At 47.3% G+C, this 15,492-nt stretch overlaps 2 protein-coding genes across 2 annotated transcripts in view; both read right to left on the bottom strand.

Annotated features, from left to right (window-relative positions):
* Positions 1 to 15,492, bottom strand: part of LOC140208536 (uncharacterized) — a 541,825-nt gene that overhangs the window by 99,240 nt on the left and 427,093 nt on the right. The window lies entirely within an intron of this gene.
* On the bottom strand, positions 4,626 to 6,911 carry LOC140207839 (probable G-protein coupled receptor 139). Its single transcript, XM_072276394.1, has 2 exons — positions 6,845 to 6,911; positions 4,626 to 5,536 (listed from the first exon to the last, which is right to left on the bottom strand). Exons 1-2 carry the CDS (start codon positions 6,909 to 6,911, stop codon positions 4,626 to 4,628), a joined length of 978 nt encoding a protein of 325 aa, XP_072132495.1.

The following is a 15,492-nucleotide window of genomic DNA, read 5'->3' on the forward strand; positions in this document are numbered from 1 at the left end:
CACAATCGCAATCACATATTTCCATTCAATCTGTGCATTTTTTTTTCTTTTAACTGATTCCCGATTTATGAAATAATCAAAGCCAGCTATTTTTCCAATCTTTGCGGCAAGTGTGAAAACTTATCACAGCAAGAAGGCCAAAAACACAAAGACACCAGGGTTCCCTGTGACTGGAGTGGAGGACTACAACTACCGTGCCCTCCTCCGACGCCACTGGAAATTCTGCTCCCTTTCAAGTCACCAGCAGTTCAGGAGAAGCAAACACACAGGCTCCCGTGTCTTTATAAAGTTACCAGTGTATCAACGTTACCAGTATATCCGTGGTAATGATTTTATCTAATTTTACTCTAATAGTCTCATTTTTTACCGCCCCACATTCATTGAATCATCTGCTATTTAATGAGCACTTGCGTTTTGGTGGACTGCGTTACAAGACAGAGGCAGGATTTGCAAACAACAGGAATTCTGCAGATGCTGGAAATTCAAGCAACACATATCAAAGTTGCTGGTGAACGCAACAGGCCAGGCAGCATCTCTAGGAAGAGGTACAGTCAACGTTTCAGGCCGAGACCCTTAGTCAGGACTAACTGAAGGAAGAGTGAGTAAGAGATTTGAAAGTGGGAGGGGGAGGGGGAGATCCAAAATGATAGGAGAAGACAGGAGGGAGAGGGATGGAGCCAAGACCTGGACGGATGATTGGCAAAGGGGATATGAGAGGATCATGGGACAGGAGGTCCGGGGAGAAAGACAGGGTGTGGGGGAAAACCCAGAGGATGGGCAAGGGGTATAGTCAGAGGGACAGAGGGAGAAAAAAGAGAGTGAGAGAAAGAATGTGTGTATAAAAATAAATAATGGATGGGGTACGAGGGGGAGGTGGGTCCTTAGCGGATGTTAGAGAAATCGATGTTCATGCCATCAGGTTGGAGGCTACCCAGACGGAATATAAGGTGTTGTTCCTCCAACCTGAGTGTGGCTTCATCTTTACAGCAGAGGAGGCCGTGGATAGACAAAAGTAGAGGAGGCCGTAGATAGACTACAGTAGAGGAAGGCGTGGAGCTTCAGAAAATATTATCTTCCTGTCCGATTTGTAACAAATTCACTTTACTACTGCGTCTTTTATTTCATCGCTGCGTCACTTTGATCAGCGAAACCCCTTAAATTTGCGACTTTTCCAGCTCGTGATTTTGCTGAGACTTCCGGATGAGGGAATACGAAACAGATAAGCGAGCACCGCAGAGTAGAACTATACAAAGCGTCAGAGCGCAATTACATTAAAACAGGAAGTAATGGCGGAGAGGCACAGGAACTCGGAGCAGGGGAATGAAAAACTAGCAATTATGTAAAAATGACTGTACAAGCGTGGCTGGTGGATGGTGAGACTGGCAGCTCGGCTTTCCGCTGTACCATTGCTCTGATGGAGGTGAAATGGACGGCAGTTGCGTCATTGACGGAAGTTCATAAGAAGTACGTACGTCACAAAGGATGGGACCCGGTGACGTAATTGGGGAACAGCTCAGAAATACGAAAGGGATGATCACAATGACAACACAACAGGACCCTCAATCGTTAGCACGATGTAGAGGTGAAAATTTGGAAGAATTCAGAGATAGGTATATGAATAATAATAGGGTGTAATACTTCGTGAGTTGATCTTCTTAAATACTGCCCGAGACAGCTCAAGTGCCAGCGGTCTGGATTGGTAACAATGTGTTATGAGCCCCCAGGAATGCTTTGTGAATTACAATATAGATGATTATGAAAATCAGCCGGTGACCCTCGATTACTTGTGAGGGAATGAGACTGTCCACGTGGCTTATGTGTCCGTGGGGACTCATTTGTGACCAATGACTATCACTCTAAACGATTACAGGTTGTTAGAGAGAAAAGATAGAACAGACGTTGAAGTCAAACACCTAAATGGTCGAACACTAATTCTGGTGGCATAAGGCAGGAAGTTGCAAATGTTACATTAGTAAATGACACCGCACAAGCGTGAAGCTTTCGAGAAGACATGGGTGTCAGAATGATCAGGTTAGAGTAAAGGGCTGCGCTGGAATAAGCAGGCAAACTCTTTTTACAATGACCATTAAGAGTAATATCAGGAACAATACGGAGATGAGGCATCTGCCGGATATACGCAGCCGGGATCAATCAGTTCCTTGTTCAGTATAGGGATCATGACAGTACCTGAGTAGGACAAGGGTTGGCCAAGAAATACTCCTTACTGAAAAGATAATAGAGAAACCGAAACGATTGATTTTAAAAGTGTGGCTGCAGGGAATAGAGACCGTCCGCATAAATGGTGATCTATCTGTAGAGACGCAGGAAATGCTGGAACTGTTAAATGAACGCATCTCATCTACAATTACACGTGAGACGGACATTGTGAGTTCACTGCAGGGTTCATTGTCTGTGAGAGCAGATCAACACTGGAAGAGTTGAAGTTCTGGAGGTCTTCATGAATATGGTCTCCAAATTTGAGGAAGGACATTCTTACTATTGAGAGAGTGCAGCATAGGTTCACGAGGTTAATTCCTGGGATGGCGGGACTGTCATATGTTGAAAGATTGGAGCGATTGGGCTTGTGTACGCTGGAATTTAGTAGGATGAGAAGGGATCTGATTGAAACATATAAGATTGTTAAGGGATTGGACACGCTAGAGGCAGGAAACATGTTCCCGATTGAGGGGAAGTCCAGAACCAGAGGCCACAATTTGAGAATAGGGGATAGGCCATTTAGAACGGTGTTGAGGAAAACTTTTTCACCCAGAGAGCTGTGGATCTGTGGAATGCTCTGCCTCAGAAGGCAGTGGAGGCCAATTCTCTGGATGCTTTCAGGAAAGAGTTAGATAGAGCTCTTAAAGATAGTGGAGTCAAGGGATATGGGGAGAAGGCAGGAACGGGGTAAAGATTGCGCATGATAAGCCATGGTCACAGTGAATGGCGGTGCTGGCTCGAAGGGCCGAATGGCCTACTGCTGCGCCTATGGTCTATTGTATATTGTCTATCCTGATATCCTCGCCTCCTCGATCCTCTGGGGGAACAAAGCAGAGACTGCTGTGCCCTTGGAAGCGATCTTTGTGTCCTCGTTATCAAACAGTGATGAATGGGAAGGATGGCGGATGGACAATGTTGTGTCGCAATGTAAGACACAGATAAGCCGGGAACTACTGTAGATGAGCTTCACAACAGTGCAGGGTCAGACAATGGATGGGATTCAGATGGGCAGGATTTACCTGAAGAGACAAGTGGTGTCGCCGGCGGGGGGTCAGTTTGACCGGGTGGGCAATGCAGTGACAGGTGGAATACAGTGTATGAAGGTGTGGGGTAGCACTTAGGAAAGAAAGATTAATGCGCAGAGAAGTTTCTAATTGCGGAGGTAATTCAGAAAAAAAGAGATTCATATGAAGTGACGAGTCCCAGCTCTGGATTTACTGAAGGCTAACGTGCAGGGCAATTGCTTAGTAAAGAAGCGAATGCAATGCCGGCAGAGGAGTCGCATTTGATGCCACCGATGGCGTGGAGGACCGGTACGAGGGTGAAGTTAAAGAAAACAGTTTGATTGTTAATTGGTGAGGGGGTTCACAGTTTCTTGGTGAATAAACTGGGGTTGAGAAAGAGATTACCTGAGAAAGAACAGCAGAAGAGCTCGATGGAGCGAATGAGCCGATTGTGCTTCTGTATCCTGTGGTTTAATGTTCTGATTCCGAGTCGTTCGACCGTCTGTATTGACCATCGGGCCTTTGCCCAAAGTTTTAATAAACTGCATATCGACAGCTTCTGCATCCTGTGGGTTAATGCCGTTTCATTCGACCGTCAGTATTAACCATCGGGCCTTCGACCGAAGCCTCAATAAACTGTCTATCGACAGCTTCGATCGCTTTGCCTTCATTAACGGTCTTGTTACCTGCTAAAAGACACCAAGGTAAATGAGGAAGGAAGACTTCCTTCCTCACAACATCATGCAAGCCACCATCAGCTACAGACTTTCTGCAGGTGATATTTGGACGCTGGAGAGACACTGCCTGTGCAGGGGGACACATCACAAAGTTGATACCAACTGACTGGGCAGGGACACTCACAGCTGAAGTGAGGATCTCTGTACACGCCAGTGTTGCCTGCTCATAGCGTTTCAAAGAACGGGCCGATGTTGGAGGCAATCAGCTAAGTCTCTTTCTGGCGCTGATTGTTCAGTCTGCGTACGGGCCAGGCTCCATCTGATTTCCGGAGCGCTCAGTGTGGATTCCGCCCGTTCTCCTAGTGACGGCAGTATTTCCGCTAGTTTCCAGTTGCTCCGTTTCCTCTCCGTCACCGAGTGCAACGGCTTTTAGGCCACTCGACCGGTGAGTATTTACACCGGAGGGTGGGATTCGTTATCGAAAGTGGCGTGGCGGTGACAGCAGCCGGAATATAGCGAAAGACAATAAAACAATAAAAAGCAGGTTTAGTTTAATAATTGATGGAAGGGTTACGTGGTGGGCTGTGGGTGCGGGAGCGGATGTTTCCGAGCTGCGTCTCTCTCGGGATCTAAACCAATTTTATTCTCGCATGTGCCACGATCTTCGGTGACCGCCTGCTCTATAACGTCAAGACAGAAAGAAAACAGCGACCGCCACTGAGAGGCATTAGAAATTGCGTTTGTTAATCATTTGAATAATTGACGTGAGAGGATATTTCGCTGCGCTGATGAACTGCTCTCTGAACTTTGTCTGCGTTACCCCATAAATAAAAGTGTTTGTACAACAACTTAATAACATCAGCATGTAACCGGTGTGTTCAACTATGTATTCCGTAACGTTGTAATTATTCTGATCCAATCCGGCGATGGTGTAATAAAGGAATTCGGCAACACTCACCGACCACAGGATGATGAAGCTGCCGGAGATGGTGAGAAGTAAGATCACAGACCTCCTCCTGCTCTCCATCTCCGGGTCACTGCGGTTATCTCCCTTGTTCTGACCCCTCAGGCCCTTACGGACGCGACTTGTCACTAGGATGTGTCTGACTGTCAGAGCGTTGAACAGTACTATTAACACGAACGGGAGTAATGGCATTAAAACGGTAGAAAACATTCTATATCCCACCCACCCGGGATCCTCAAAGTAAGCGGGCTTTCGAATGCAGTCCCAGGGTATGTTGTTAATCACGTTAACAGGACGAAATATAAAGAAGATGGGCATATTTTTAAAACAGAGCAGAACGCCGATTGTTATCAGAACCACAGCCGCAGTTTTCCCGGTGCAATACTTTGCTTTCAGCTTCTGGCAACAGATGGCGACAAACCGATCAAACGTGAAAGTGACGGTGAACCAGACAGAACAGTCTGTGGCAGCCAAACCTACGGCGTAGATCACACTGCATACTGGGGTGATGTCCAGGAAAGTCCCGGGGAAGTAATAATAACTGACCCGCCACAATACGACCTGAAAGATAATGGTTAGTAGATCGGCCGTTGCCATGGCCACCAGGTAGCGAGTGGTGCAGGTGGAGAGGCCGCACTTTCCCCGGGACAGGATCACAGTCGCCACTAAATTCACTGGGGGAACGGCAAAAAAGAATGAGTGAATTGCTGTCTTGCCCCTCCATGGGCTGGATTAGCTGAAAATTGACAACAATAAAACATTGCGAACAACTCATTTCTGGAGTTTTAAAAGTTGTAAAACGGTACGGTGCTCGGTACTGGAATAGGAACACTGTTTTGGAAGTAGGCATTGCCAACTGATCACGGAGGCCGCTTTGTAGAAATCAATATCATTCTCCCATCATCGACTGATTTGTAAAGCCTGGATACCTCGTCCGCTTTCTCAGCAATGGTGATCGCCACGTTCTCGTCAGCTAAACTCTGCCACTCTCCGCGTACCGAGAAGCTCGGTCCCTCCACTTCTTTCCATTGACAAATTTCAATGTAAATTTAGTTTTCTATTTCGACTGCCCTCGCTTCCCCCTCGGTTTCAGTTTGCACACAGGAGCCTCGGCTGGCATGGTTCTTTTAAATTCTGCAAGTAATATTTATCGGGGCTCCTATACCCATTCCTTTCTGATCGGTGACAATGTGTCCGATCAGAAAGTTCCAATCTTCTCTGACCGGATGAACGTTTCAGATATTTTGCTCGTTAGTGCTTAAAACAACCAATTCCTAAAGCGCAGTTACATCGAAACATCTGCCTGTTTTAGATGTCGCTCCAAATCACTGCAGTGTTTCTCTAAATGATTCGATGCTTATTGTTCCAGAGCCGACTATGGCCTTTACCTTACCCTGTCTGACCTCTAACGGAAACCGCTGTATTGGCTCAAAACTCCCGCATCACTTCACGGAACAGGACATGGAAACAAACCCTGGTGCGCTAAAGCGCGCACAGACCCTGACTTAAAGTTGGAAACTCCGGATGGTTTGGAATCTAAGTCACGTGATCTCTACCTCTCTCCCCTGAATCTCACCGGCGATCCGCTTCCCGCGTTTCTTTCACATTTGCAGCAATTTCTTAAAGCACAGCGTAATGCCTTTAGATTTGAATTTAAAGCAAGTTACACTATTAATATGGAATAATACCAAGTAGCCCATAAAGCTACCGTGCGATTATAAAGGATTACATTAACAGTGGCACCACAAGGCATCCGTTAGTCTTGCGAGACCATGGATCTGCGCCTGGAAAATCTTCACTCTCCAGGTTGCAGACATGGGCAAGGTTGTATGGAAGGCCAGCAGCTGCCCATGCTGCAAGTCTCCCCTCTGCACGACACCAGTGTTGTCCAAGGGAAGCGGCATCACAACGCTGTCAGTAACTGAACGAGTCCAAACACTGTATACACAGAACAGCAAAAGATAGTTCTCCTAAGTTCTTACCAGGAACACCAATAACGGCAATGATCATGAGCCATATCTTTCTCACGCGGTAGAATGTGTCAAGCATGCTGTGTGAGATTCAGTCCGTCTCCCAGCTGCCCGCGATCTCGCTGAAGAAACTCTGAGCTGATGAATCTCCACGCTCATTCATTTATACTCGCTCCGGCACACTGAATATTCAATACTACACATAGGGAGACGTGTCTTCCAACAGCTGGGTAAAAATAAACATGATGTAATTCAAGTAAAATCCCAATTGTGATGAGGTACGGATAGCTTGAAACAAAATTGCAAAATCTAACTGATGAAATAATTCGATCCGAGAAGACAGTAAATATGGTTGTGAAACACTCTCAGGCTAAACTCTCGGTTTCATAATTGCTGTTGTGGGTGTAGTTAACCCATTCCTCTCCAGCTCTGAGGAACGTCTCGGCCCGAAAGGTCGACTGTTTGTTTGCTGATTTCCATAGATGCTACCTGATATGCTGAGCTCCTCAATCATATTGTACGTGCATCAAATTAATACAACCCCTGACATGGTAAATCTTCCTCTTCTTCTTGCGCCCTTAACTCCTGGTGGAGTCGTCGGGGCGCCGTCATGACAAGCTTTGCACCAGCTTTTCGGTGTGCTCATCATGCGGCGTGTCTTGCGCATCCGAAACCTGGCGGAGCCCATCCCTCTCCAGGTTTGACCACAGCCGATTTCCCCCAGCTAGGTGGCTCGCCTTGGTCGTGAGCACTTGGCCGTTATAGTTCATCTGTGAACCTCTCTGTCCCGGCCGGGAACTTTATCATGGAAGCCCAGTGGTGCCTGTTAACACCACCCCTCACGTGGTTTAGCCCGCCAGCTGAAGCGGTTTACCGGGGTATGGCGCTTGGAGCCAACACGTGAGAGATTTAGGAGATGGATGAGGACCAGTGATACCCGTCCACCCTGTCTGGTAGGGAGCAGCATGCCAGATATCAAAGGTACCACCTCTGTCCAGAGCCGCCTGTACCCCTATATGGTAAATCAGCTCCCATCAAATTTCACATCCTTATAACGCATAGTAATTCAATGCCCATCCACATGGCTCCCGAAATGATGCAAATGCTTAAACCGACAGAGAATCTACATTGATTACAGTTGTACCAACAGTGACAATTGTTTTGCGGCTGTACTGAATCGGTAGCGTTGTTGACCGCGAGGTACAGCGGTGATAGCAAGTGTGTGAAACCTGTAGAATTTTCTCTATTGCAGCACAAATATGACCTAAAATGTGTACAGACTTTCATGTACGTTCTAAAACTAGACTAAGCGAACACAATTAAATAAATAACACAAAAACATTGTACTTGTTAATTTATTTACCGTGACTAATGATCCAATTTTACATGTATTTGCTGGAAAGGTATGTGAACCTCTGGGTGAACGCGTCCTACAAAAGCTATTTGAAATCAAGTGTTCCAATCAATGAGATAGGACTGGAGGTGTCGGTTGTGGAAATTGCCTGCCCTATTAAAAACGAAACACAAAATCAGGTTACTGATAGAGCCCGCTCTTCTCAAAGAGGATCTGTTTATCGACATCATGCTTCGATCGAAACGAATTTCAGAAAACCTTAGAAGAAGAATTGTAGAGATACATGACGCTGGAAATGGCTACAGAAGTATTTCTAATTACCTGAGTGTTCAGAAGTCCACAAATAGAGAAACTGTCAACAAGCAGAGGAAAGTCGGTGCTGTTGCTACTGTACCTGCGGGTGTGCATTCTGCAAAGGTCACGCCAAGCGAACAGCGTGCAGTGCTGAAGGAGGTGAGAAAAAACACAAGGGTAACAGCAAAAGATCTGCAGAAACCTACAACTTGCGACTCTGTCCATGTGACTACTACAAGAAAAACGCTGAATATGAATGATGCTTATTGAAAGCACCACGGGGGAAACCACTGCTCTCCAAACAAAAAAACTAATAACATTGCTGCACGTCTCAAGTTTGCAAAAGGCGACCTCGATGTTCTACAATGCCTCCGGGACAATCTTCGGTGGATAGATGAGAAAAAAAAGAGGTGAACATTTTGGTGACGGAGGATGAGAGGTGACCTGACAGAGGTGTATAAGATGATGAGAGGCATTGATCGTGTGGATAGTCAGAGGGTTTTCCTCGGGCTGAAATGGCTAACACGAAGTGGCATAGCTTCAGGGTGCCTGGACATAGGATAGGGTTATCACACAGAGAGCGATGAGTGCGCGGAATGCACTGCCTGCGACGGTGGTGGAGGCGGATACAATGGGGCCTTTTAAGGGACTGTTAGATAGGTACAAGTTGCTTAGAAAAAGTGCTATGCAGTTGGGTAATTCTAAGCTGGTTCTAAAGTAGGTTACATGGTCGGCACAATACTGTGGGCCTAAGGGCCTGGAATCTGCTGTAGATTTCTATGTAAATACTCATTACATGTCTGGAGGGAAAAGGTCCCTGCGCACCAACGCCAATACACCGTCCCGGGTTTGGTGCCGCAGGGCCTGGAAAGCCTCCACCCGCTGAGGGAAAAACGAATTCAAAATTGTATCAAGACATTTTTCAGAGGGACTCTAGTGTCGCAATCCATCATCTGAGGCTTAATAGAAGTTGAACAATGTAACAAGCATTGATCCGAAAGATACGAGTAATTCAACAACAGCATGGTTTAAAAAGTAGAAAGTTCTTGTCCTGTAATGGCCGAGTCAAAGTCCTGAACTTAATCCGTAGAAATGTTGTGGATGGACGTGAAGTAAGTAGTCATGCAAGGAGGCCTAGCAACGCCCCAGAGTTGAAGCGGCTTTGTCGGGAGGAATGACCTAAAATTCCTCCAGGTCAATGTGCAGGACTGATCAATTGCTACCGGAAACGTTTGTTTAAAGGTATTGCTGTACAAGGTGGTCACACCTGTATTGAAATCAAAGGTTCACATACTTTTTTTTTCCAACAAATATATGTAATGTTAGATAATATTTTCCCTAAACAAATGAACAAGTATAATATTTTATGTTATTTATTTAATTGAGTTCTCTTTATCGAGTTTTAGGACCTATGTGAAGATCGGATCAAATTTTCGGTCATATTTATGTAGAAAGAGATCAAATTGGACAGGGTTCACAAACTTTCCAGCACCGTAGATAGTCATATGTACCTATTTGATATTCTGAATTGCTCTTTTTCTGCAAAGGTAACACGACATTGTATTTTCTGTTTTTTTTTTTCGTGACATGCTACCTCGAAGCAACTATGTTTTGAGTTATCTGAACTGAATAGCACAAAAGAAGATCGTTCGCTGTGTCTACATACTCGTTGCAGGAAAAGGCAGTGGATCATTGGGTACGGGACGGAATTCATCAATTTGTCAGATGGTCAGCGAAGAGCAGATAAGGGTCAATATTGAGGCGCGGGGTGATTACTTTCCATGGGTGAGTAGGGCTGGAATATTCACAAAGAGTGACGGCGTTGTCGAGAGTGCTGACGTAGAGACAGACAAAGAAATGGAAGTTCAAACATCAATACAGTTCAATACATTCCGAATACCTGCCTTTTCTGACTAGAAGGGTCATAATCTAAAAATATATAATATTGGTCTGATTAGAACATCTCAATGTTTCTGCTTCCCGTCAGTAAAGGATGAGATTGCAGTGCAGTTGATGCAAAGGGTTTTCACCAGGAAGCTGCTGAACATGGAACATTACAGAAATTCGGGGATCATACTCTCCTTGAAGTGGAGGAGGAATAGGTGTTTCATACAGAACCTTAAACCATTATTAGCGACGTACATGTAGTGATAACATTTCTCTATATCAGATGATTTGAATTGAATTGAATTGAATTGACTTTATTACTTATGTCATTCATAAACATGAGGAGTTCAAATCTTTATGTTTCCTCTAAATGTGCAATCTGCAATTATAGTAATTTATAATAAATATTATGTTCAACAGGATTGTCAATATAACATAGAAATGTAATTGTATCAGCATGAATTAATCAGTCTGATGGCCTGGTGGAAGAAGCTGTCCCGGAGCCTGTTGGTCCTTTTGCTGTGGTACCGTTTCCTGGATGGTAGCACCTGGAACAGTCCGTGGTTGTGGGGATTCGGGTCTCCAATGATTCTTCAGGTCCTTTTTGCCCACCTATCTTTACAAATGTCCTGAATAGTGGGAAGTTCACATCTACAGATGTGCTGGGCTGTCCGCACCACTCTCTGCAGGGTCCTGCGATTGAGGGAAGTACAGTTCTCATACCAGGCCGTGATGCAACCAGTCAGGACGCTCTCAAATGTTCCCTTATAAAAAAGTTCTTAGAATTTGGGGCCTATACCATACTTATTCAACCGTCTGAGGTGAAAGAGGCGCTGTCGTTCCCTTTTCAAAACACAGCCGGTATGTACAGACCATGTGAGATCCTCCGTGATGTTTATGCTGAGGAACTTAAAGCTGTTCACCCTCTCAACCCCAGATCCATTGATGTCAATATGGACGAGCCAGTATTCATCCTGTAGTTCAAAACCATCTCCTTTGTTTTTGCGAGTTTGCGGGAGAAGTTGCTTTCTTGACACCACTGTGCCAGCGTGATGGCCTCTTCTCAGTAGGCTGCTCATTATTATTTGAGATTAGGCCAATCAGTGTAGTGTAATTAGCAGATTGGAGTTGTGGGTGGCTATACAGTCATTGGTATACAAAGAGTAAAGGGTGGGGCTTAGTACACTGCCCTGAGGGACACCTCTGTTGAGGGTCAAAGGGCAGAGGTGAGGAGCCCGTCCTCACCACCTGCCGGCAATCTGAAAGGAAGTCTAGGATCCATCTACAGAAGGCACGGTGAAGTCCGAGCTGTTTCAGCTTCCTGTCAAGCCGTGGTAGGTGGGGGGAGGAATTATGCTGTTAATTGCTGAACTGTAATCCAAGAACAACATTCTCAGATTTGTAACGAAGGTGTGTAGAGCTGTGGCTATTACGTCATCTGTCGATCGGTTGTGTCGGTAGGCGAACTGTCGGGGATCCAGTCTGGGTGGCATTATGCTGCAGATATAGTCTTTACCAGCCTCTCAGAGCATCTGCTTATTATTGCCTCTAATATAAAGGGAGTAGGTTCAGTTGAAGTGTGTTTTTGCCTGTTAACATAAGCTCTGGACTTTCCTCGTTTCATTCTGATATAAAGAAATGGCACGACTTCGATATATTTGTGCCAACCTAGGCTACTGTACTTTCAGTTTTCACAAGGATGTCTCCTCTACACAAAAAAAAACGGTTGTGCGTGCTTTGTCTGTTCCCCATTTCATCTCACTATAATGCTAAAACCACTGACATTCAAAGTTCTTTTCTCTGTCTTCAGCGTTCTCCACAGCCATCGTGAGGCTGCACTAAAATTACAGGACCGCAATCTCATCTTCCAACTGGACGCCTTGCAAGGATCGGGAAGCTTTCAGACTTAGACTGCTAATTATTGCCTGCCGAATTCATTCATGGAAAGTCTGTCCTTCAAGGCCTCGTGCCGAGCACTCAGGGCTTATTCGTAAGAGTTTCATATCCAGTAGTACTGTTTGTTATTTGGCCTTTCGATTGGGATTGGCTGTCTTTTTTATATAGAGTCTTGGTCTGAGTTCATTCTCGAAATTGCTCTGCACGTGGCGTCACCGTCATCCATAGTTACATTCACAAGATCATGCGGCTCCTACAGTGTGTCATCCAATCACAAGATCCTTGTGACCTTCCTCCTACAACTGAAGTAATGTCTGACCAGGAAGTGCGGGATTTTTGAATGGAACACGACCGAAGCCTGATTTGTAGACGTGAACGAACCAACCTTGACTGACTCCCCGCTTGTCGTTTGAACTGCGGAGGAAAGTAAAAAGTAAGTGGCTAACATAGGCTATGGCATGTCGAACATGCTACACTGTTGAGAGAGTGAGGGGGGGGGGGCGGTGAGGGATATCGGACACTTCGAAGCCCAAAGGCCGAATCAGAAAGATGTGGGAGCAGGGCTGGCCACGGCTGGACTGTGGCTCCCAATCCTGGTCTCATCAATTTAAGATGGACGTAGACGTCTCCGTCATGTAGCCGAGAATATTTCCACCGGTAAGGGGAACCTCAGACCCAGGTTAGACTGGAAAAGCTATTATGACTCGTCTTGGAGCAGCGAAGCCGAAGAAGTATAAATCTAGTCAAGAATAAAAGAAGAGCTTACGAAATGTTCAAAAAGCTAGGTAATGACAGAGAGCTAGAAGATTATAAGGCTAGCAGGAAGGAGCTCAAGAAAGAAATTAGGAGAGCCAGAAGGGGCCGTGAGAAGGCCCTGGCGGACAGGATTATGGAAAACCCCAGGGCATTCTGGGACTATGCTAAGAGCAAGAGGATAAGAAGTGAGAGAATAGGACCAATTAAGTGTGGCAGTGGAAAGAAAAAGTGTATGGAACCAGGGGAGGTAGCAGAGGTACTTAATGAGTACTTTGCTTCAGTATTCACTACGGAAAAAGGATCTTGACGTTTGTAGGAATGACTTACAGCAGACTTAAAAGCTTGAGCATGTACGTATTAAGGAAAGGCGTGTGTGTGTGTCTCACGGGTGAACACACGGAGAGTGAAGGGGACAGGGTGTGTGTGTGTGTCACGGGTGAACACACGGAGAGTGAAGGGGACAGGGTGTGTGTGTGTGTCACGGGTGAACACACGGTGAGTGAAGGGGACAGGGTGTGTGTGTGTGTCACGGGTGAACACACGGAGAGTGAAGGGGACAGGGTGTGTGTGTGTGTGTCACGGGTGAACACACGGAGAGTGAAGGGGACAGGGTGTGTGTGTGTGTCACGGGTGAACACACGGAGAGTGAAGGGGACAGGGTGTGTCACGGTCACGGGTGAACACACGGAGAGTGAAGGGGACAGGGTGTGTCACGGTCACGGGTGAACACACGGAGAGTGAAGGGGACAGGGTGTGTCACGGTCACGGGTAAACACACGGAGAGTGAAGGGGACAGGGTGTGTCACGGTCACGGGTAAACACACGGAGAGTGAAGGGGACAGGGTGTGTCACGGTCACGGGTGAACAAACGGAGAGTGAAGGGGACAGGGTGTGGGTGTGTGTCACGGGTGAACACACGGAGAGTGAAGGGGACAGGGTGTGTGTGTGTGTGTCACGGGTGAACACACGGAGAGTGAAGGGGACATGGTGTGTGTGTGTGTGTGTGTGTGTGTGACGGGTGAACACACGGAGAGTGAAGGGGACAGGGTGTGTGTCTGTGACGGGTGAACACACGGAGAGTGAAGGGGACAGGGTGTGTGTGTGTGTCACGGGTGAACACACGGAGAGTGAAGGGGACAGGGTGTGTGTGTGTGTCACGGGTGAACACACGGAGAGTGAAGGGGACAGGGTGTGTCACGGTCACGGGTGAACACACGGAGAGTGAAGGGGACAGGGTGTGTCACGGTCACGGGTGAACACACGGAGAGTGAAGGGGACAGGGTGTGTCACGGTCACGGGTAAACACACGGAGAGTGAAGGGGACAGGGTGTGTCACGGTCACGGGTGAACACACGGAGAGTGAAGGGGACAGGGTGTGGGTGTGTGTCACGGGTGAACACACGGAGAGTGAAGGGGACAGGGTGTGTGTGTGTGTGTCACGGGTGAACACACGGAGAGTGAAGGGGACATGGTGTGTGTGTGTGTGTGTGTGTGTGACGGGTGAACACACGGAGAGTGAAGGGGACAGGGTGTGTCTGTGTGACGGGTGAACACACGGAGAGTGAAGGGGACAGGGTGTGTGTGTGTCACGGGTGAACACACGGAGAGTGAAGGGGACAGGGTGTGTGTGTGTGTGTGTGTGTGTGTGTGACGGGTGAACACACGGAGAGTGAAGGGGACAGGGTGTGTGTGTGTGACGGGTGAACACACGGAGAGTGAAGGGGACAGGGTGTGTGTGTGTGTCACGGGTGAACACACGGAGAGTGAAGGGGACAGGGTGTGTGTGTGTGTCACGGGTGAACACACGGAGAGTGAAGGGGACAGGGTGTGTCACGGTCACGGGTGAACACACGGAGAGTGAAGGGGACAGGGTGTGTCACGGTCATGGGTGAACACACGGAGAGTGAAGGGGACAGGGTGTGGGTGTGTGTCACGGGTGAACACACGGAGAGTGAAGGGGACAGGGTGTGTGTGTGTGTGTCACGGGTGAACACACGGAGAGTGAAGGGGACAGGGTGTGTCACGGTCACAGGTGAACACACGGAGAGTGAAGGGGACAGGGTGTGTCACGGTCACGGGTAAACACACGGAGAGTGAAGGGGACAGGGTGTGTCACGGTCACGGGTGAACACACGGAGAGTGAAGGGGACAGGGTGTGTGTGTGTGTGTCACGGGTGAACACACGGAGAGTGAAGGGGACAGGGTGTGTGAGTGTGTCACGGGTGAACACACGGAGAGTGAAGGGGACAGGGTGTGTGTGTGTCACGGTCACGGGTGAACACACGGAGAGTGAAGGGGACAGGGTGTGTGTGTGTGTGTCACGGGTGAACACACGGAGAGTGAAGAGGACAGGGTGTGTGTGTGTGTCACGGGTGAACACACGGAGAGTGAAGGGGACAGGGTGTGTGTTTGTGTGTCACGGGTGAACACACGGAGAGTGAAGGGGACAGGGTGTGTGTGTGTGTCACGGGTG

This window comes from Mobula birostris, chromosome 13 (genome assembly GCF_030028105.1).
Source record: "Mobula birostris isolate sMobBir1 chromosome 13, sMobBir1.hap1, whole genome shotgun sequence".
Classification (NCBI taxonomy): Eukaryota; Metazoa; Chordata; class Chondrichthyes; order Myliobatiformes; family Myliobatidae; genus Mobula; species Mobula birostris.

Excerpts from the sequence above, each read along its gene's own strand:
- LOC140207839 (XM_072276394.1), bottom strand. The coding sequence starts at position 6,911 with ATGCTTGACACATTCTACCGCGTGAGAAAGATATGGCTCATGATCATT. Across the intron at positions 5,537-6,844 it reads TGCCGTTATTGGTGTTCCTG|TGAATTTAGTGGCGACTGTG; the intron begins GTAAGAACTTAG and ends CCGTTCCCCCAG.